General features: G+C 41.9%; 1 protein-coding gene across 8 annotated transcripts; it reads right to left on the bottom strand.

The window, feature by feature from the left end:
• Window positions 1–939: 939 nt before the first annotated feature.
• On the bottom strand, window positions 940–20466 carry LOC115111921 (sin3 histone deacetylase corepressor complex component SDS3). Of its 8 annotated transcripts, XM_065011727.1 has the most exons (12): window positions 20252–20297; window positions 15470–15548; window positions 12305–12374; window positions 11793–11848; window positions 10804–10875; window positions 10585–10604; window positions 10315–10471; window positions 9765–9860; window positions 9463–9549; window positions 9170–9275; window positions 2991–3075; window positions 940–1271 (listed from the first exon to the last, which is right to left on the bottom strand). In XM_065011727.1, exons 4-12 carry the CDS (start codon window positions 11845–11847, stop codon window positions 1173–1175), a joined length of 777 nt encoding a protein of 258 aa, XP_064867799.1. In that variant the 5' UTR covers window position 11848; window positions 12305–12374; window positions 15470–15548; window positions 20252–20297; the 3' UTR covers window positions 940–1172. The 8 variants fall into 8 exon arrangements, 6 of the variants coding, with proteins under 6 accessions (XP_064867799.1, XP_064867795.1, XP_064867797.1 ...); XM_065011723.1 differs by lacking the exon at window positions 15470–15548 and having other exon boundaries at window positions 20252–20465; XM_065011725.1 differs by lacking the exons at window positions 15470–15548; window positions 20252–20297 and adding an exon at window positions 13404–13492.
• Between the last annotated feature and the right edge of the window lie 969 nt (window positions 20467–21435).

Below are 21435 nucleotides of genomic sequence, written 5' to 3'. Positions count from 1 at the left end.
ATAATACCGATCCTTGACTTCGGCGCTGTCATTTACAAAATAGCCTCCAACACTACTCAGCAAACTAGATAGTCGATCATAGTGCCATCCGTTTCGTCACCACCCACCACTGCGACTTGTATGCTCATTGGCTGGTCCTCGCTACATATTCATCACCAAACCCACTGGCTCCAGGTCATCTATAAGTCTTTGCTAGGTAAAGCCCCACCTTACCTCAGCTCACTGGTCACCATAGCAACACCCACCCGTAGCACATGCTCCAGCAGGTATATTGCACTGGTCATCCCCAAAGCCAACACTTCCTTTGGCCACCTTTCCTTCCAGTTCACTGCTACCAATGACAGGAACAAATTGTAACAACAAAAAATGACTGAAGCCTTATATCTCCCTCTCTAACTTTAAGCATGAGCTGTCAGAGCAGCTTACCGATCACTGTACATGTGCACACCCAACTACAGCATCCCCATATTATTACTTACCCTCTTGAACCCCAGTATCTCTACTTGCACATTCATAATCTGCACATCTATCACTCCAGTGTTAATGCTAAATATTTCACCTCTATGGCTTATTTATTGCCTTACCGCCTCACCTGACTCTTCTACATATGCACACACTGTACATTGATTTTCTACTGTTGTTATTGACTGTACATTTATGTGTAAATGCTTTTGTCGCACTGCTTTGCTTTATTTTGGTGTGTGTAACTTTTAGTCGGTTAAGAACAAATTCTTATTTACAATGACGCCCTACCCCGGCCAAACCCAGAAGACACTGGGCCCTATGGGACTCCCAATCATGGCCAGATGTGATACAGCCTGGATTTGAACCAGGGACTGTAGTGACACCTCTTGCACTGAGATAGTGCCTTAGACCGCTGCGCCCGTTTGCGTGTTAACTATTTAACTGTACTAGAATGCTTAAAAGGCCGCAAAAATGTTAAATATCGGGTATCGTTTTATTTGGCAAGGAAAATATCAATATTGGGCAAAAATGTTATATCGGTGCATCCCTAGTTGAAACTTCAGGAAGTCATTGAGGAAACTTCCTCAGGCACACAGTAGGGCGGGGGATCAACATGAGGGAAGTCACATACTTTACTTACAAAAAGAGATAGAATGAGGGAGATGCTATAGAGATGGATGGAGAAACAGAAGGAAGGGGCATGTGTTCTATGCCGCCGACCGCCGTCGGATGACAAACGCTCCTCTCTGCAGTTGTCCCAGGTAGATCCTCATCTTTGTGCTGTCACTGGTCTTCCTCACCCAGATCTGTGAGGGGGAAACAGAACAAATTACTCATTAGCTCTCCATGCAATAAGAAAGAGCATCTATAGGGGAAAATCACAAGTTCAGTGGATGAAAAAGAAGCAAAAATCTAAATGTCACACAATTCCTAACATTCCACAGCATTTTAAGTCATGCAGTCTAAGATTCCAAAACTGTAGAAGACATACGGCTAAAACGCATAACTGTAGCTGTGTAGCCTGGCACCAGATCAGTTTGTGCAGTCTTGAACTACACTGAACAAAAATGAAAATGCAACAATTTCAAAGATTATACTGTGTTACAGTTCATGAGGAAAAATCTGTCCATTTCTATCAATTACGCCCTGACCTATGGATTTCATGACTGGGAATACAGATATGCATGTGGGTCACAGATACCTTAAAAATGTAGGGCCATGGATCCAAAAACCAGTCAGAATCTGGTGTGACCAACTCTTGCCTCATGTAACATCTACTTCAAATAGAGTTGATCAGGCTGTTGATCGAGGCCTGTGGAATGTTGTCCCGCTCCTCTTCAATGGCTGTGCTTAGTTGCTGGATATTGGCGGTAACTGGAACACGCTGTCATACATCGATCCAGAGCATCCCAAACATGGGTGACATGTATACAGGCCATGGAAGCACTGGGACATTTTCAGCTTCCAGGAATTGTGTACAGACGCTTATGACATCGGGCCTTACATTTTATGCTGAAACATGAGGTGATGGCGGAGGATGAATGGCACGACATGGGCCTCAGGATCTCGTCACAGTATCTCTGTGCATTAAAATTGCCATTGATAAAATGCTATTCTGTTCATTGTCTGTAGCTTATGCCTGGACATACCATAACCATGGGCACACTGTTCACGTTGTTGACATCAGGAAACCTCTCACCCACACAACGCCATACAAGCGGTCTGCCACCTGCCCGGTACAGTTGAACCGGGATTCATTGTGAAGAGCACACTTCTCCAGCCATCGAAGTAGCCATCGAAGGTGAGCATTTGCCCACTGAAGTCTTTTAGGTCAAGACCCTGGTGAGGACGACGAATACGCAGATGAGCTTCACTGAGACGGTTCGTGCAGAAATTATTTGGTTTTGTAAGCCCACAGTTCTATCAACTGTCCGGATGGCTGGTCTCAGACGATCCCGCAGGTGATGAAAGCCTAATGTGGAGGTCCTGGGCTAATGTGGTTACACATGGTCTACGGTTGTGAGGCTGGTTGGACATACTACCAAACTTTCTAAAATGACATTGGAGGCAGCTTATGGTAGAGAAATGAACATTACATTATCTGGCAACAACTGGTGGACATTCCTGAAGTCAGCATGACAATAGCACATAACCTCAAAACTTGAGACATCTGTGGCATTGTGTTCAGTGACATTTTAAGAGGGGCTTTTCATTGTCCCCAGCAAAAGGTGCATCTGTAATGATTGTGCTGTTTAATCAGCTTATTGATATGCCACACCTGTCATGTGGATGGATTATCTTGGAAAAGGAGAAATGCTCACCAACAGAGATGTAAACAAAATTTGAGAGAAATAAGCTTTTAGTGAGTATGGAACATTTCTGAGATCTTTTATTTCATCTCATAAAACATGGGACTAACACTTTAAATGTTGCGTTTATATTTTTTGTTCGGTGTAGTATGCAAGGACTAAAGACAGCCGGTAGCCTGGTCTAAGATATTTGTGCTATAAGGGTCTGACACCCACCTCGTTTGTTCCCACAGAGCTGATGACACAGCTGATCTTGGTATTCTCCTTTGACTCCAGGTAGATGGCTTGGCCCTTATGGTACCTGACAGGGTCAAGACAAGAACAAAACTACATGAGCCAAAAAAAAAAAACAGTAGCAATTAAACACTTCTCATGCTGGAAATGAAAGTATGATCATTATATTACCTTGTAGTCAGTAGCCATTTCTAAGCAGTGTCCTTAAAAAAACGGACATTTAAATTAAAAAGGCAAAATATTTAAATGTAGTTCCTCTAATGTTTAATCGACTGACATTAAGTGAGGGGGTAAGAGCAGGGATCAGTCCATTCAGGTAAGAATGTCATACAGTACCAGACAAACGTTTGGACACCTACTCATTCAAGGGTTTTTCCTTTATTATTACTATTTTCTATATTATAGAATAGTAGTGATGTCATCAAAACATATGGAATCATGTAGTAACCAGAAAAGTGTTAAATATAAAATATATTTTGATTTGTTTAATATTCTTCAAAGTAGCCACCCTTTGCCTTGATGACAGCTTTGCACATTCTTGGCATTCTCACAATCAGCTTCACCTGGAATGCTTTTCCAACAGTCTTGAAGGAGTACCCACATATGCTGAGAGCTTGTTGGCTGCTTTTCCACCACTCTGCGGTCCTACCCATCTCAATTGGGTTGAGGTCGGGTGATTGTGGAGGCCACGTCATCTGATGCTGCCCTCCATCACTCCTTGGTCAAATATTCCTTACACAGCCTGGAGGTGTGTTGGGTCATTGTCCTGTTGAAAAACAAATGATAGTGGGACTAAGCACAAACCAGATGGGATGGCGTATAGCTACAGAATGCTGTGGTAGCCATGCTGGTTAAATAAATCACAGACAGTGTCACCAGCAAAGCACCATCAGACCGCCGCCATTCTTCACGGTGGGAACCACACATGTGGAGATCATCCGTTCACCTACTCTGCTTCTCACAATGACACAGTAGTTGGAACCAAAAAAAGTCAAATTTGGACTCAGACCAAAGGACAGCTTTCCATCAGTCTAACGTCCATTGCTCGTGTTTCTTGGCCCAAGCAAGTCTCTTCTTATTGGTGACCTTTAGTAGTGGTTTCTTTGCAGCAACTCAACCACGAAGGCTTGATTTATGCAGTCTCCATTGAACAGTTGATGTTGAGTTGTGTCTGTTAATTGAACTCTGACACTTATTTGAGCTGCAATTTCTGAGGCTGGTAACTAATGAACAAGACGAGTTAACGCTGGGTCTTCCTTTCCTGTGGTGGTCCTCACGAGAGCCAGTTTATCATAACGCTTGGTTTTTGCGACTACACTTGAAGAAACTTTAAAAAGTTGAAATCTTCCAGATTGACTGACCATGCTTAAAGTAATGGACTGTCATTTCATTTTGCTTATTTAAACTGTTCTTGCCCAAATATGGACTTGGTATTTTACCAAACAGGGCTGTCACAACACAATTGATTGGCTCAAACACACTAAGTAAACAAATTCCACAAATTAACTTGAGGCACACCTGTTGAATGAAATGCATTCTAGGCGACTATCATGAAGTTGGTTGAGAATTCCAAGTGTGTTGCAAAGCCGTCAAGGCAAACGGTAGCTACTTTGAAGAATCTCAAATATATTTTGATTTGTTTAACACTTTCTTGGTTACTACTTTATTCCATGTGTTATTTCATAGTTTTGATGTCGTCACTATTATTCTACAATGTAGAAAATAATAAAAAATAAAGAAACCCTGGAATGAGTAGTTGTGTCCAAACTTTTGACTGGTACTGCACACACACTATCTATTTAATGTAATTTTAAAGGTTATCTAACATAATCTGCTTGTCCTGTATGACAGCCAGCCAGGTAATCTTGGATTATCATATATCTGTCTGGGGAGAGTCATCCTGAGGTAAGAGCAGAAGCAGGTAGAACAGACTAAACAGACAGTAATCACTTTGAAAGGAGATGTAGATAGTATATTTCCCCATGGACGTGGTATATCCAGTATCCTCACCAAAGCCATATAGTTTCACGGTTAACAACAGAGTGAGACTGATAGCAGCAAGCACTACTTAGTGGTCCATCACCTGAGCCCTCCCTCATTTCAAAATTTAGAGGCTACATGAAAGTCATGGAAAAGGAACACATTTCAAATTTCCACTCTTCAAAAGGAATTATTCATTGACGTTTGATGTCCTATGCAGAGAGCGCTAGACTCTTCCTCTCTACCCAAAGGGCCTGAGAGGACGGATTATCCAAGTAAAGCTACATTCAGTCCTTTCTGTCAGAATGGCCAATGCCATGTTCTTGCTCCATTATAGTGGAATGTAAATCCATGGTAGCAGATAACCTTTCTCTACTGAGCAGAGGGCAGATAGTATTTTGTAGGTAAATTCACTAAAACCTTTGCAGATATGCCAGAAATACAGCCAGTAAAGGCTACAATTCCTGTTGTATAGTATTTATACGGGTGTGTGGCCATCTAGTGGCTAATAAGTCAACTGCATCATGGATTAAAAACTCAATATTCTATAATAATAAACCAGTTTAGTAAGTCACATGTTTTGCCCCATTTTTGGGAATTAAAAAAAAAAATGTGTCAATAAGAAGGACCACAGTGGACCTAAGTTTGACTTTATCAACCTAAATGAAAATCCCCTTTTTCTTCTGCGTTTAAAAAAAAGTGTAATAAAACAAATTAAAGTGAAGATAAACAAAGGCCATTGTGATTGAACAAGCGTCGCATGCAATTACAATAAACTTAAATTAAAAGCAGCCTCGGATAGCCACCGGTCCCTTTTAAAAAGGGGCGGCAGGTAGCCTAGTGGATAGATTGTTGGACCAGTAACCGAAAGGTTGCTGGATCGAATCCCCGAGCTGACAAGGTAAAAATCTGTCATTCTGCCCCTGAACAAGGCAGTTAACCCACTGTTCCTAGGAAGTTATTGTAAATAAGAATGTTCTTAACAGACTTACTTATTTAAAAATAAAAAACACATTTCACTGCAATTACATGGGATTTAAGGCACGCGGCGTGAGAATGGTGCTGAAGCTCGAAAATCAGGGGTGCATGATTGGCAGCCAAGTCTGACTTTTGATGGATTTGTCATTACAAATCACTGTCACAAACAGTGTGGTAGTATTGAGTTTTCAAAAATGTATTAAGCAAAAGCTGTGTGCATTAAGGAAATAGATGTGTGGCTAAAATAGAAGCCCGTCTCCAATAACCGCTGGTGTGTTCAGTGATTGAAAAAAAGTAAAGAAACTACTGGGCTATTAATCGAAGTTTTAAAGCATGTATGTACCGTGCATTCAGAAAATATTCTGAGCACTTCAAATTTCCCAAATGTTGATGTTACAGCCTTATTCTAAAATTGATTGAAGACATTTAATTGCCTCAATCTACACACAACACCCCATAAAACATGTTTTATTATACACTGCTCAAAAAAATAAAGGGAACACTTAAACAACACAATGTAACTCCAAGTCAATCACACTACTGTGAAATCAAACTGTCCACTTAGGAAGCAACACTGATTGACAATACATTTCACATGCTGTTGTGCAAATGGAATAGACAAATTATAGGCAATTAGCAAGACTGCCCAATAAAGGAGTGGTTCTGCAGGTGGTGACCACAGACCACTTCTCAGTTCCTATGCTTCCTGGCTGATGTTTTGGTCACTTTTGAATGCTGGCGGTGCTTTCACTCTAGTGGTAGCATGTGACGGAGTCTACAACCCACACACGTGGTTCAGGTAGTGCAGCTCATCCAGGATGGCACATCAATGCGAGCTGTGGCAAGAAGGTTTGCTGTGTCTGGAGGGGCTACCAGGAGACAGGCCAGTACATCAGGAGACGTGGAGGAGGCCGTAGGAGGGCAACAACCCAGCAGCAGGACCGCTACCTCCGCCTTTGTGCGAGGAGGAGCAGGAGGAACACTGCCAGAGCCCTGTAAAATTACCTCCAGCAGGCCACAAATGTGCATGTGTCTGCTCAAACGGTCAGAAACAGACACCCACTCCATGAGGGTGATATGAGGGCCCGACGTCCACAGGTGGGGGCTGTGCTTACAGCCCAACACCGTGCAGGACGTTTGGCAAATTCGCCACTAGCGCCCTGTGCTCTTCACAGATGTAAGCAGGTTCACACTGAGCACACGTGACAGAGTCTGGAGACGCCGTGGAGAACGTTCTGCTGCCTGCAACATCCTCCATCATGACCGGTTTGGCAGTGGGTCAGTCATGGTGTGAGGTGGCATTTCTTTGGGGGGACGCACAGCCCTCCATGTGCTCGCCAGCGGTAGCCTGACTGCCATTAGGTACCGAGATGAGATCCTCCGACCCCTTGTGAGACCATATGCTGGTGCGGTTGGCCTTGGGTTCCTCCTAATGCAAGACAATGCTAGACCTCATGTGGCTGGAGTGTGTCAGTAGTTCCTGCAAGAGGAAGGCATTGATGCTATGGACTGGCCCGGCCGTTCCCCAGACCTGAATCCAATTGAGCACATCTGGGGACGTCATGTCTCGCTCTATCCACCAACGCCACGTTGCACCACAGACTGTCCAGGAGTTGGCGGATGCTTTAGTCCAGGTCTGGGAGGAGACCCCTCAGGAGACCATCCACCACCTCATCAGGAGCATGCCCAGGCGTTGTAGGGAGGTCGTACAGGCACGTGGAGGCCACACACACTACTGAGTCTCATTTTGACTTGTTTTAAGGAAATTATATCAAAGTTGGATCAGCCTGTAGTGTGGTTTTCCACTTTAATTTTGAGTGTGACTCCAAATCCAGACCTCCATGGTTTGATAAATTTGATTTCCATTGTTAATTTTTGTGTGATATTGTTGTCAGCACATTCAACTATGTAAAGAAAAAAGTATTTAATAGGAATATATCATTCATTCAGATCTAGGATGTGTTATTTTAGTGTTCCCTTTATTTTTTTGAGCAGTGTATTTCAGCAAATGTATTAAATATATATATATATACACAATTTTTAAATTTATTTTTTAAAATACCTTCACTATTCAGACCCTTTGCCATGAGACTCAAAATTGAGCTCAGATGCATCCTGTTTCCATTGATTATCTTTGAGATGTTTCTACAACTTTAATTGGAGTCCACCTGTGGTAAATTCAAGTGATTGGACATGATTTGGAAATACACATACCGGTCTACATATTGTCCCAGTTGACAGTGCATGTCAGAGCAAAGACCAAGCCATGAGGTTGAAGGAATTGTACTTAGAGTGCCGAGACAGGATTGTGTCAAGGCACAGATCTGGGGAAGGGTATCAAAACATTTCTGCGGCAATGAAGGTCCTCAAGAACACCGTGGCCTGCATCATTCCTAAATGGAAGACATTTGGGACCACCAAGGCTCTTGCTAGAGCTGGCAGCCCAACCAAACTGAGCAATCGGAGGAAAACGTCCTTGGTCAGGGACGTGACCGAGAACACGATGGTCACTGACAGAGCTCCAGAGTCACTCTCTGTGGAGATGGGAGAACCTTCCAGAAGGACAACATCTCCGCAGCACTCCACTAATCTGGCCTTCATGGTAGAGTGGCTAGATGGAAGCCACTCCTCAGTAAAAGGCAAATGACAGCCGCTTAGTTTGCCAAAAGTCACCTAAAGGCCTCGCAGACCATGAGAAACAAGATTGTCTGGTCTGATGAAACCAAGACTTAACTCTTTGGCCTTAATGCCAAGCGTCACCTGGCACCATCCCTACGGTGAAAAATGGTGGTGACAGCATCATGCTGTGGTGATGTTTTTCAGCAGCAGGGACTGGGAGACTAGTCAGGATCAAGGGATAGATGAACGGAGCAGGGAGATGAAAACCTGCTCCAGAGCGCTCAGGACCTCAGTCCGGCGGCGAAGGTTCACCTTTCAAAAGGACAACAACCCTAAGCACACAGCCAAGACAACACAGGAGTGGCTTCTGGACAAGTCTCTGAATGTCCTTGAGTGGCCGAACCAGAGCGCAAACTTAAACCCGATCGAACATCTCCGGAGAGATCGGTTTTTGCTTTGTCATTATGGAGTATTGTGTGTAGATTGGGGGGGGGGGAAACATTTAAGCCATTTTAATATAAGGCTATAACAAAATGTGGCAAAAGTCAAGGAGTCTGAATACTTTCCGAATGCACTGTATGTACCATCTCTTGTCATAGTAGAGCTTTCCTTCTTCGATGCGGGCTTCATAGCGCTGTGAAGGGGCCTCTACTGGAGTGGTGGGCATATGGTCTGGAGAAGACGGAGACACTGGGGGAGAAAACATGGCATGAGAACACAAATCTATCTATTAATTTCAATGTAAATAGTTAACTTACTAACACGGCCTGGGCAGGTTTTTATCTGAACTAAAATCCTTTAATAACTTGATGTACTTTCTCATTTTAGCTGAATAGGTCTTCAGACTAACTGAAACAATCATAAGAGTAGTAAAAACCTGGATGCTTGGGGGACTTCAGCTGCTTGTTCAGTGTTCGCAGATCTTCCATTATCTGTTCGTCTGTTAGCAAATAGTTTAACTGAGGTGTGCCTAGTTAAGGACAACTCATATCATAATTTGTACCCAGATACTCCAAATAATATTTCTGTAAATAACATCTGTTATAACAACAGTGCAAATTAGAAATGGGAAATGTACTGTAACTAAAGACAAGATTGTTATTGGAGACAGATGGATTCTGCACAGCGCATAGCTCGGGTCAAACCTTATATAAACAAGCAGACAGTTGTAAAGGATATCAGGTGCAGGTTTCCTTCGTTTGTCTGGAATGGGGACTGGATCGTTGGGTCTCCTCCTCAACTTCCGGGTCATGATGGGTTTCACCTCCATAGAATCTAAAAGGAAACAAACCATGAGCTCACTGCAGCTGACACAAAGAAATAACTCAAACAGATTAAATGTATATCAGTATATTGATAACTATAATATATGTAAAGTATTTTCATTACGTAAAGTTACATGACCTTACAGGTTTTAATAACATTACTGCACAGTAACAAGATCATCAGCTGAGTGATTAGCATGAAATATGCACATTTTGAGTAAGAGAACACAATGCACCTAAGACTAGGCCATTTTAACTGGCACCCATGTTAATACCAAGGCTGTGAGATCTGAGATTGGCTTAAAAGCTCTCCCTCTCATCTCTAAAACACTTCCACTGCATTAACAGAAATAAATTAGCCTACATAGTCTTCTTTCCTCAATTTTTTCTCTTTCTCTCATTCTTTTTTAATCCCCACATGAGGGGGGAAGATTTCTCTTATCTTTTTCAGTGATTCGCCTTACCGCCGGTCAACTCCATTGTTAATTTCTCATTCTCTATCATCTTCTTCTTCTCCTCCAGCTCAGAAATTAAATTTTCCTTCAGCTCAACCTTCTTATCGTCAAACTCCTTCACCGCCGCTTTTTTCTCTTTGATGTGGTTCCTTTCCACCTGTTCTGTCTGTGATAGACAGAAAAAGAGAGGAGGAGAGGCCCAGGGTCAAAAGGACATCATGGCAGGCTAATTATTCAATGGAATTACAATGTCAAGTAATAATATCAAACATGTCTGACCTCGAGTTGGAGGAAGAGATCTGTAGGAAACAGACAACACAACGGTAACGCTCATGTTAACTGAAACATCAGTTACTCCCTGTATGTCACATTGACTTGTCACAAAACCTGCACATCCTTGGGTGAGTTTCAAGATCAAATTATAAAGAATATGGACTCTACACGTGGAAAACTACTACAACACCCATCTAGTTCAAAAACAGTGCACAGTGATCTTACCAGCATTGCGAAGTCTCTCTTTATATTGCTGGTCCAGCTTCTTCATTCTCTTCTGGTACTCCTGAAGTGTTCCTGCAGAGATGAGAAAACAGCATGTAACGTCCAACGTTCAACCAATTTTTACAAGGAACAACACTACCTCTGAAGTGTCATCGTAACAGTTGTGTCAAATGATAAAGGTCTGCTAAGCTACTACTTCAGCATGTTGAGGGATTTATGATATTACTTATCAAATAGATTATTAATCATCCTCACTGTAATAACAGAGTATAGGATAGGCCAAATTCCTAAATAAAGTAGCCTTGCACATGCCTTAGCTTGCGCGAGACAGAACAGCTCATAGAAGCAGGAGCCTATTTCTGTAGCGTGAGGCAGCTTGATGTACAAATATACCCCATGGACAGGATACTAGTCTATCACAGGGATTTACCGCCAATCTCCGAGATGCATCGGGTCCCATTTTTACAGTCTTGGTTATGACTCAGCTAGGACCCAAACTCCCAATCTCAGGGCGGACACTAACCACAAGGCCACGGAGTAGGTTGAATTCATAAATTAAAGGGCTCCCGAGAGAGGTAGCGGTCTAAGGCACTGTATCTCAGTGGTAGAGGCGTCACTACAGACCCTGGTTCAATATCACAACCGGACGTGATTGTGTGCCGCTCTATGGGACGGGGGTAGGGCGTCATTGTAAATAAGAACTTGTTCGTTCTTTTAAAAACATTTTTTTACCTTTATTTAACCAGGCAAGTCAGTTAAGAACACATTCTTATTTTCAATGACGGCCTAGGAACAGTGGATTAACTGCCTGTTCAGGGGCAGAACGACAGATTTGTACCTTGTCAGCTCAAGGGTTTGAACTCGCAACCTTCCGGTTACTAGTCCAACGCTCTAACCACTAGGCTACCCTGCCGCCCCGGACTTGCCTAGTTAAATTTCAAAAACAATAAAATAACTGCAGTGAGGATAATTAGAAACAGTGACATTACCTTCTTGGAGTTGCGTCAACTGCCTTTTCAATGAGACCAACTTGTCTTTGTACATCCTGCAACAAAACAAACATGATTATCACAACCAACTACTGTATCTGTACATTTAGTCCTTCACGATCGGGCTACATTTTGAACATCCCATTTGGTCCATGTTGTCATCTATTCCAGGGCTCTCCAACCCTGTTCCTGTACAGCTACCCTCCTGTAGGTTTTCGCTCCTACCCCAGTTGTAACTAACCTGATTCAGCTTATCAACAAGCGAATTATTAGAGTCAAGTGCTACATTAGAGTTGGATCTTGTGAAGGATGCATAGGACGTAAAGCCAAAAACTCCTCTGTCTAGCGGATGAAAATTGACAACCAGGAACAGGGTTGGAGAGCCCTGATTAATATATCTAGCGTAACCATGCATTTTGGGGAAAACTCACTGTTCTTTAATTTCCACATAGTCATCCTCGTTGTGTGACATATGTGATCTAGCGTAACCATGCATTTTGGGGAAAACTCACTGTTCTTTAATTTCCACATAGTCATCCTCGTTGTGTTTCGCTAGGTCAGTTTCACTGGCGTCTTCAGTGTCTGAAAAAGGGCAAAAAAGCCTGATGTCAGTTATTAAAGTATACTAGCTATAACCTTAAACCTAAGGTACCAAATTAGGCAATATCATATGGCATGCCAATACATTTTCGGAACACGTTGGTCAATCACATTCCCAAATCAATGATATGAATACTTTTAGGACATGCGGTCCTCCATAAAGAGACCGGAAATCGTAGTAACGTTAGACTAATAAAAACATATGCACACAGTAAAGTTAACATTATTTGCGTCACCCATGACTCGGATACCAGCCATTTGTTTAAACTTACATAAACGCACACCAAAACACAGAAAAACGAGGTGCGGAGGCTGATAAAAGGGCACAGGTTCCCCCCCCACTGATACATTCAAATATAGCTTGGGTAGTAGCTAAGTTAGTTTATGTCATAAGATAAACTAGGTAGTTCGCAACCTAACTGACTTAGCAGGCTACTACGGTCACAAGCAAAGTGGTAAACTAGCACGCTAGACATTCCGCGAACAACCTGGCTCGTTTGTGTCAACAACTTCTCGCTGAAACGTCGCAGAAAGAAATGTACCACGGCAGAAAGCTACCGAATCAAGTAATTAGTTGTTTCTCATTTGACCATCCAACTAATTCTCAATGGCGAACTGTTTACCTTGCGCGCCGAACGTTTGCCGCATGTTGACTTGCTAGCACAGTTGCTATGCGTAGCTGATGGAGCCAAGTTCCAGGCGTGCGGTGTGATGTGGCAAGCTAACGTTAACTAGCTTAGCAACGACTCACTCAGAAGACTTGGTTAGCTAGCTAATTAAGCGAGTTTCTTAGATTCAATCTCGTGAGCTTGACCCGTGTTTTGCAGAACGTTGCGTGACATTACCTACCTAGCCACCCTGACTAGCTCGTTAGTCAACTAACAAGCTGAGCTTGCCAGCGCAAAGGTTTTGCCGGTTACTTGTCAGCGGATTGTACTTGAACGTTAGCTAGATATCTACTAGTCGACAAAAATTACGCTAGCTAGACAGTTTAAACATGGATGACCTTACCTTTGATAAAACAACTATCCATCAAAGTCAGTTAACATTGTTGGCTAGCGTCATTGCTGAAAATTTAAATGAGCTTGGCCGGACCTCAAAATCAAACTATCCAACCACCTTCATCGACATGCAAGGATAATTACAAACATAAAACACGTTTCATATATTTCACACCAAGAATGTGTCAGAACAGGCCAATCAATTAAATCATAGGCGGTAAAGCCATTTTCTTGTCACATGTCAATGTTCTAACGTTGCTGAGAATTACTGCCTGCCCTGACTTGTTCCTAACTTTACGACTAATATTTTGAACATTAAATGAGCCAGATGGCAGAATCGAGACTCCAGTGCATGGGGGTAACAAGATGAACGCTTTCTACGTTAACTTTAGTAATCTGTCCACCACCAGACCAGAACACGGTTTGCTGTAACGTTAACTCGTTAGAAGACTTTACAAACAGGCTTGGATGCAAACCATGAAAGTTGAAAAATACATCAACTCCTCCCCGTGACAGGTAGCTTTCTTGCCAGCTTGCTACTAACATCACTCCTCGTGTGAACCAGAATATGGCGTTTAAAATGAAAATCGCCATATTCAACGTCTCCTGTAAACCCTGCCTGATTCTGGTTCACTCGTGGTGCCAGATCCACCACGAATCATAAGCCTGTGGTGTAGTGATGGGTCGTTCGCGAACGAGTCGGATCTAGAGCCGGCTCTGGTAGGTGAACGTTGGGAGCCGTCTCGCATATCAGAAGAGCCGAATCTATTTATACAAATATAAACTAATGAAGATATGAATAATCAAAATATTTTAATTAATAGAATTAACTAATTCAAAATAAACGAATAATAAGCCTAAATGCTCAAGCGCACAGACATTCGTTCTGACCCTCAGCTCAGACTAACAGCCTCACCTGTCCCTGTCAAATCAGACACAGTCTGAACCAATGACCAAATATGCGTGAGGGAGGGCCGAGCCAACTCACTCAGTCACACACTTAGCAGCAGAGGAGAGAGAGGAAGGACAGCTGTGAAAACAACAGCTGGAAAATTAGTCGGAAGCACAGTAGCATTTGGATGCATTTTAATAATGTAGACAATGTTAGAGCACGGTGTAGAATTTGCCAAAACAAAATCTCATATAAAGCCAGTTCTACGCACAACCTACACCGGCATATGCGAACTGTGAAGCTAGCTTTAGCGAAGATTCGAGAAACTAGCGAGCCTGCTAGTGATAGTGTTGGAGCCAGCACCTCCACACGTGGAGATGTATCCACTCATACTCCGCAACCCACAGCAACACAGTCTTCTATGGACCGGTTTATGCCAAAGTCTGTCTGTAGCAAAACAAGGCCAAATTGATATTGCATTGGCTAAAATGATTGCCACCGATTTCCAACCATTTTCGATCGTGGAGGACCGAGGTTTTGGAATTGTGTACATTGGATTTAGACTATTGCTATCATTTCTAAGCAGGAAACCCTTTCAAAATCACGTATTCCACAACTGTAAGAGAGCACACAGGCTTCAGTGCGGGAAAGAGTCCAAAAAGCTACTGCAGTTTGCCTGACTGCTGGACATCAAGGGTAACCAGTTCTTACATGTTGGTTACATGTCACTTCAATTAAGATTTTTCGATGTCTAGCTGTCTTCTGGACTGCTTTGAGTTCAGCGACAGACACCTCAGAGAACTTGGCAGAGGAACTGTTGAGTGGCCAGAGAATGGCAAGTAGATAGTCTGTTGTGTTAGCGACAATGCAGCTAACATTACCAAAGCCATAAATGTTCAAATGGACCCATCATCCATGTCTTGCCCACACAATCAACCTGATTGTAAGAGATGCTCTGAAGGTGATGAAGCCCACTGTGGACAAAGTGAAAGCAGCTGTGGAATACTTACAAAGGAGCACAGTAGGTGCTGAAAAACTAATATCTACACAACGCCGGATGGGGATAGCTGAGCTGAGGCCTAAACAAGACTGCACTACAAGGTGGAATTCAACATTTTACATGTTTAAGCGGTTTCTTGAATCAAAGGATGCCATCATCTCTACTCTGGCCATTGTCAATGCACCTGTTGATGCTCTGACCCAAGAGGAATGGGAGGTGGTGGAGGAAGGTGTGCAGAGTCCAGGAACCCTTTGAGCAGGTCACTGTGGAGAGGTACAGTAAGCAATTATTACTACATCATTATTTAATCCAGTATTATATATCTATATGAGCAGTAGATGAGAATGTAGTATCAGTAGACAAAACATGAACTAATAAGTTACTGTTCTTTTTTCAGCTATGTGACAGCCTCAAATTATATTCCTGTGATAGGGTCTGCAGCGAATCACAGCCAGCCGCTAGAGAGAAGCAAATGTAACCACAGGACATGCGACAGAGTTGATGGACACCCTATTTTCATCAATGGACAGAAAGTTCCACAGAATGGAAAATAATCACGTGCTATCAGAAACCGCTGCACTTGACCCCAGGTTTAAGAAGTTAGCCTTCAGTGATGCCAGAGCGATTGATAAGGCTCTTCAAAGAATAACCTCAGCAGCAGGGAGGGACAGCCCCAGCAGGCTCAGGCACCAGGAAGAAGAGGGATCAGATGGAGCAGAAGCACCAGCAGTAGTGCCACAAATGTCTGCTGTTTGGATGCTGTTTGACGAGAGAGAAACTGGGGATGCAGCACGAAGGAATCCCTCAGTAGATGCCATAATGGAGGTCCGATCCTATTTGGAGGAGCCCATCCTACAAAGATCTGCAGATCCTCTGAGCTGGTGGAAGAACAAAGCCTCTGTCTACCCACGACTTATGAAAGTCATGACAGGGAGACTCTCAGAGGGAACAGATGTGGCCACTATGCAGATGGTCTTCTCGAAAACGGGACAAATAATTACTGAGAAGAAACCGCATCAGCCCCTCAAGTGAGGCAGCTTGCATTTCTGAATGCAAATCTCTCATAAAAGCAAAATATGGTCAGCATTGCTGTGTGCTGCTGGTTATAACATGGCACTAAAGAAGAGAGATAAGAGGGACTAGTTTAATGTTTTAAGTGGGTTGCTGCAGTTATGCACATTTATTAACTCCTCTTTAATATGGTGCAATATTCTATTATTATGTTGTTCAGATTGTATTTGTTTTGAATGGTTAGATTTTTATGCACTTTGTTTATATACATTAAAAAAGTTATACTTTAAATGCAAATGTTTAGTAGCATTCTTTTTCATAAACCAATGCATTTTTAAATAGATTGAAGGTAGAATATAATTTCATTTAATAAGAATTGTTTTAACATCAATTATAGTCAAACTATCGCAAACTGTTTTGACTTGAAAAAAATACAAAACGTATATTTTTTTAAAGAGCCGTTAGGGAGCCAAAAGAGCCGGCTCTTTTTGGTGAGCTGAGCCGACTCACTGAAAAGAGCTACTGTGTTGTTGTTGATTAAACTGGCCAGTCATCTTTTTTTTGTTTTGTATTTTTTTTCTATTAAGTAACAAAACAAATACAATCACAAATATACAAACATAAACCTAACAGTGTTACATATCGAGATTGTCATGTCTCTTGTCAGAAGGTACGGACCAAAGCGCAGCATGGTAAGTGTTCATGATAAATTTATTACTCAAAACACTCAAACAAAATAACAAAGAGTGAAAACAGAAACAGTCCTGTCAGGTGCAGACACTCAACAGAAAATAACTACCCACAAAACCCAAACGAAAAAGGACAACTCCTATATGATCCCCAATCAGAGACAACGATAGACAGCTGCCTCTGATTGGGAACCACACCAACATCGAAATAAAGAAACTACAATGCCCACCCTAGTCTAACCATGATCGAGAATAAAAGCCTCAATGGCCAGGATGTGACAGTGATACATTTTCAATTTGTCTAAAAGGTTTATGATACCAATTGCTTTTTGGTTTTTACACTTACTGATAGAATTTAAATGTAATTTTGAAATTTTCTTAGACAAATGTGTAGAGGGGTTTGTTCTCCACCCACTTCATTTCATGGATAAATTGTCTGCCATGAAAAATAAACAAATGACCAATTAAAGTTAAATCAGGGTCCATATCATTTGGATCAAATTAAAACAATATAAGAGTCTTTCAAATGAACATTAATAGTAGCTAGTTTCTTTTAAAATAAAATATTTTAACTCAACCCAAAATCTTGTCAGAACAATCCCAAAATAAATGGTCAAGAGTCTCTGGGCTACAACCACAAAATACACATTATCAATAGTTATTTTGAAACTGTATAATAAAGGTTTTTACAGGGTAGATCCTCCCGGGGAAGGACTGCCCGTTCCATGATCTCGCCATCACGGTTGACAACTCCATTGTGTCCTCCTCCCAGAGCGCGAAGAACCTTGGCGTGATCCTGGACAACACCCTGTCGTTCTCAAATAACATCAAGGCGGTGGCCCGTTCCTGTAGGTTCATGCTCTACAACATCCGCAGAGTACGACCCTGCCTCACACAGGAAGCGGCGCAGGTCCTAATCCAGGCACTTGTCATCTCCCGTCTGGATTACTGCAACTCGCTGTTGGCTGGGCTCCCTGCCTGTGCCATTAAACCCCTACAACTCATCCAGAACGCCGCAGCCCGTCTGGTGTTCAACCTTCCCAAGTTCTCTCACGTCACCCCGCTCCTCCGCTCTCTCCACTGGCTTCCAGTTGAAGCTCGCATCCGCTACAAGACCATGGTGCTTGCCTACGGAGCTGTGAGGGGAACGGCACCTCAGTACCTCCAGGCTCTGATCAGGCCCTACACCCAAACAAGGGCACTGCGTTCATCCACCTCTGGCCTGCTCGCCTCCCTACCACTGAGGAAGTACAGTTCCCGCTCAGCCCAGTCAAAACTGTTCGCTGCTCTGGCCCCCCAATGGTGGAACAAACTCCCTCACGACGCCAGGACAGCGGAGTCAATCACCACCTTCCGGAGACACCTGAAACCCCACCTCTTTAAGGAATACCTAGGATAGGATAAAGTAATCCCTCTCACCCCCTTAAAAGATTTAGATGCACTATTGTAAAGTGGCTGTTCCACTGGATGTCATAAGGTGAATGCACCAATTTGTAAATCGCTCTGGATAAGAGCGTCTGCTAAATGACTTAAATGTAAATGTAGATTCTTTGAATTAGTTTGTATGATATTTCTTTCACCTTTTTAGATACAGTATTTCCCAGACAACAACAAGACTTTGTTCAAGTTCACTTGTCCTAGGGCTGCATTCTAGTATATTCTAGCAGAGGGAATAGTAACATCTTGACAGTTCTTTTATACACGTTACATTTATAGTTTAAAATGTCAATTCATTCTAGTCGTACAGAGGCTACAAAATCCTCAACAGTAGCACTTGGAGTACTGTTATATTCTCATAAAAGAAGAATAGCACCTTTAGGGACAGCTCTAACAACTATTTGAAACTCCTCTGGATTTGTGTGTTCTCATGAATTCTGGATAATCATATAGTTGTCAATCATTATTCAATCATTGTTTAACCCAGATAATGCTGTTGTCAAACCAGTTATGGAAAAACAAAGACTTGTTTTTGTATCTTATGTCTATTATTCCAGATTGTATATCTATGTGGGGGAAAATTGTGTTTGTACATGAGGTTCCAAGTTAGAAGTACTTGTTTATGAAAGTTAGCAAACTTAATAGAGATCTAACCCACATCAATGTTGCATTTGAGCAAGAATTCTAGACCACCAATCTGTTGGAATATTACATTTGGGACTATATTCCAAATGCAATCCTTATTTCTTAAATAGTTTTGTATCCATTTAAACTTAGATTATATTATAGGTTTTAAAATCCAGAGCATTCAACCCTCCCTCACTTTGGGTTCTACATATTACCGCTTTTCTTAAATAATGAGGTTTAGTCCACCATATGAGGTAAAATCATTTAGTATCAACAATTTTAGTTAGAGGAACATCCAAGGCAAGGGAGGTAAACACCAACCTTGACAGACCTTCAGATTGACAAAAGTACACGTCCAGATAAAGAAAGCTCTCTTAATAACCAGCAGTTAAATCTCTTTACAATTTTCTCTACAATATTAGATACATTTAAGTTGTCCCTTTCTTTCTGATCGTTGCTAACTTTAATACGAAGCTATATTATCACATCTTTTACAAGGATATTACATAATGAGTTTAAGGTCACATTTTTTCAACGCAAATAAATCGCATTTTATTCATATTCAGGGATAAACACGTGAAAAGGCATTAATACATTCAATAGTTTTCCTGACTTCAATATGTTATTTAAAAAAATGTGGTGTCAGCAAATTGTGAATATTCTCTCTTTATCTTGTATCTGAATACCCCTAAAACTATACATATTGATATTTTGCCATAACTTGTGTGACACCAAAATATAAAAGCTGGACATCCTTGTTTAATCCCGCGCCTAATGTCGAATCTCTGTGAAGTTCAATTGGGATAATTTAACAGAGCTGTTGCTATTATTGGACAGTGTCTTAACTACACTTCGAAAATAGACCAAAACTCCAAAATCGAAGTCTCAAAAAGAAAATGTTCAACTGTATCAAAAGCCTTGTAAAATTGTACAAATAAAGCTATATTCCATAATGTGTGGTTAGCTAGTTAGTTAACTACGGTACTGTAGCTATCGTTACATCGTTGCTCAAGCTATCGTCAGCTCAAACGTACTGCCTTTACAGTTCAATGGGAATGAGTTTATAAAAATATTAAAAAGTTAATATATTTAAAAAATCTAACGTGAATTAATGTTCCTTAGTAAATATAACATGTGTAACGCGTTAGCCAGCTAAAGCTAACTAACGCGTCAGTGAACCTAGCTAGTTTAGCTAACGTTACCTTCTTCCGAGTCTATTCCCCTGAAGCTTCGATCATCGTCCTCGTCCACACTATCAAGTTCTTCTTCATCATTGTAATAATCTACCATCGGTGATAGTAAAGTGGAAGCCATAAGATGGCTAGCTAGTAAAACTGTAAACAAACGTTAGATAAACAATCGATTTGAATTGCTGTACATAACAAAACAGCGCCTACGTCTGTTAAGACCCCAATATATGTGAGATGGCCGCCAACGCGCCTGACCAAAATCTCAAATTCACAAAACTAAATTTATATTTTGGGGGGGTGATTTTATCACACCGTTGTGGTTAAAACATGTACTAATTGAATCACGTGTACGTTAAATAGCCGTTTTCCCTATAACTGCACCTGTTGTGTGTTGTCTAAGTAGGCATTTACGAGGTCAGTCCTCGTGCAGAGCGCCACGATTTTAGAGGTGTTGTTGTTGTTGTTGTTGTTGTGATTGTTGTGATGATTCTTCTTCTATAGTATTTAGAGGTGTATGCCGCCACCTACTGCGTGGGGTGAAAACTGGGGAACTTTAACGGAGAAAACACAGGGGGAAAAACGAAAACAATGCATTGTTTCATAAAGTCCTGGAGATCCAAAAGCCTTTTTGTTGCATTCACAATTATGTCAAGTTTCTTCGATTTCTTGCTAGTTTTACTTGTACAATGTATCACCTGCACAATAAACACAACAACATAAACCTTCTAAACTTTCAGCACTTCAGGATCCCTCAACTGATGAACAACACTTTCTGCAGGCTGCGGGGCATCCATTGCCATTTCTTACTCATTTGCACTTGCTCCTTCTGCCATTTGCCTGCCTCTGTATAGGAGACTTGGTGGAAAGCCCAGATTCTTGCTACTTCGACCTCCTTCACCAATACAGGGCATTCCTGGAACTCGGGAACGTGGTTTCCACCACAATTGCAGCACTGTGTATCCGCTGACTCTTCCACAACATATTTATTCCGTCTGCACACACTTGCCACAAGGACCAACTTTTTAAATTCAAGACACTGTAACGGTCCCTTCCAGACTCCTACCACCCACCAAAGGACGTTGGAGTACAAAAATCTGTTAACCACTTAACCAAGGATCTAAATTTAACCTTGTGTAATACCCTAGATGCAGTCACACCTCTAAAAACAAAAAACATTTGTCAGAAGAAATTAGCTC

This window comes from Oncorhynchus nerka, linkage group LG27 (assembly GCF_034236695.1).
Source record: "Oncorhynchus nerka isolate Pitt River linkage group LG27, Oner_Uvic_2.0, whole genome shotgun sequence".
NCBI classification, from domain to species: domain Eukaryota; kingdom Metazoa; phylum Chordata; class Actinopteri; order Salmoniformes; family Salmonidae; genus Oncorhynchus; species Oncorhynchus nerka.
Note: the sequence above shows the minus strand (reverse complement) of the source record. Positions and strands in the feature narration are given on the sequence as shown.

Bases quoted from the DNA above. Each gene is read 5' to 3' on its own strand.
- LOC115111921 (XM_065011723.1), bottom strand. From the start codon at position 20,363: ATGGCTTCCACTTTACTATCACCGATGGTAGATTATTACAATGATGAA. The intron at 3,076-9,169 runs GTACATACAGTG...TGACCCTGTCAG, and splicing joins CTCTACTATGACAAGAGATG to GTACCATAAGGGCCAAGCCA. The intron at 1,272-2,990 runs GTGGGTGTCAGA...TCCCCCTCACAG, and splicing joins GCTCTGTGGGAACAAACGAG to ATCTGGGTGAGGAAGACCAG.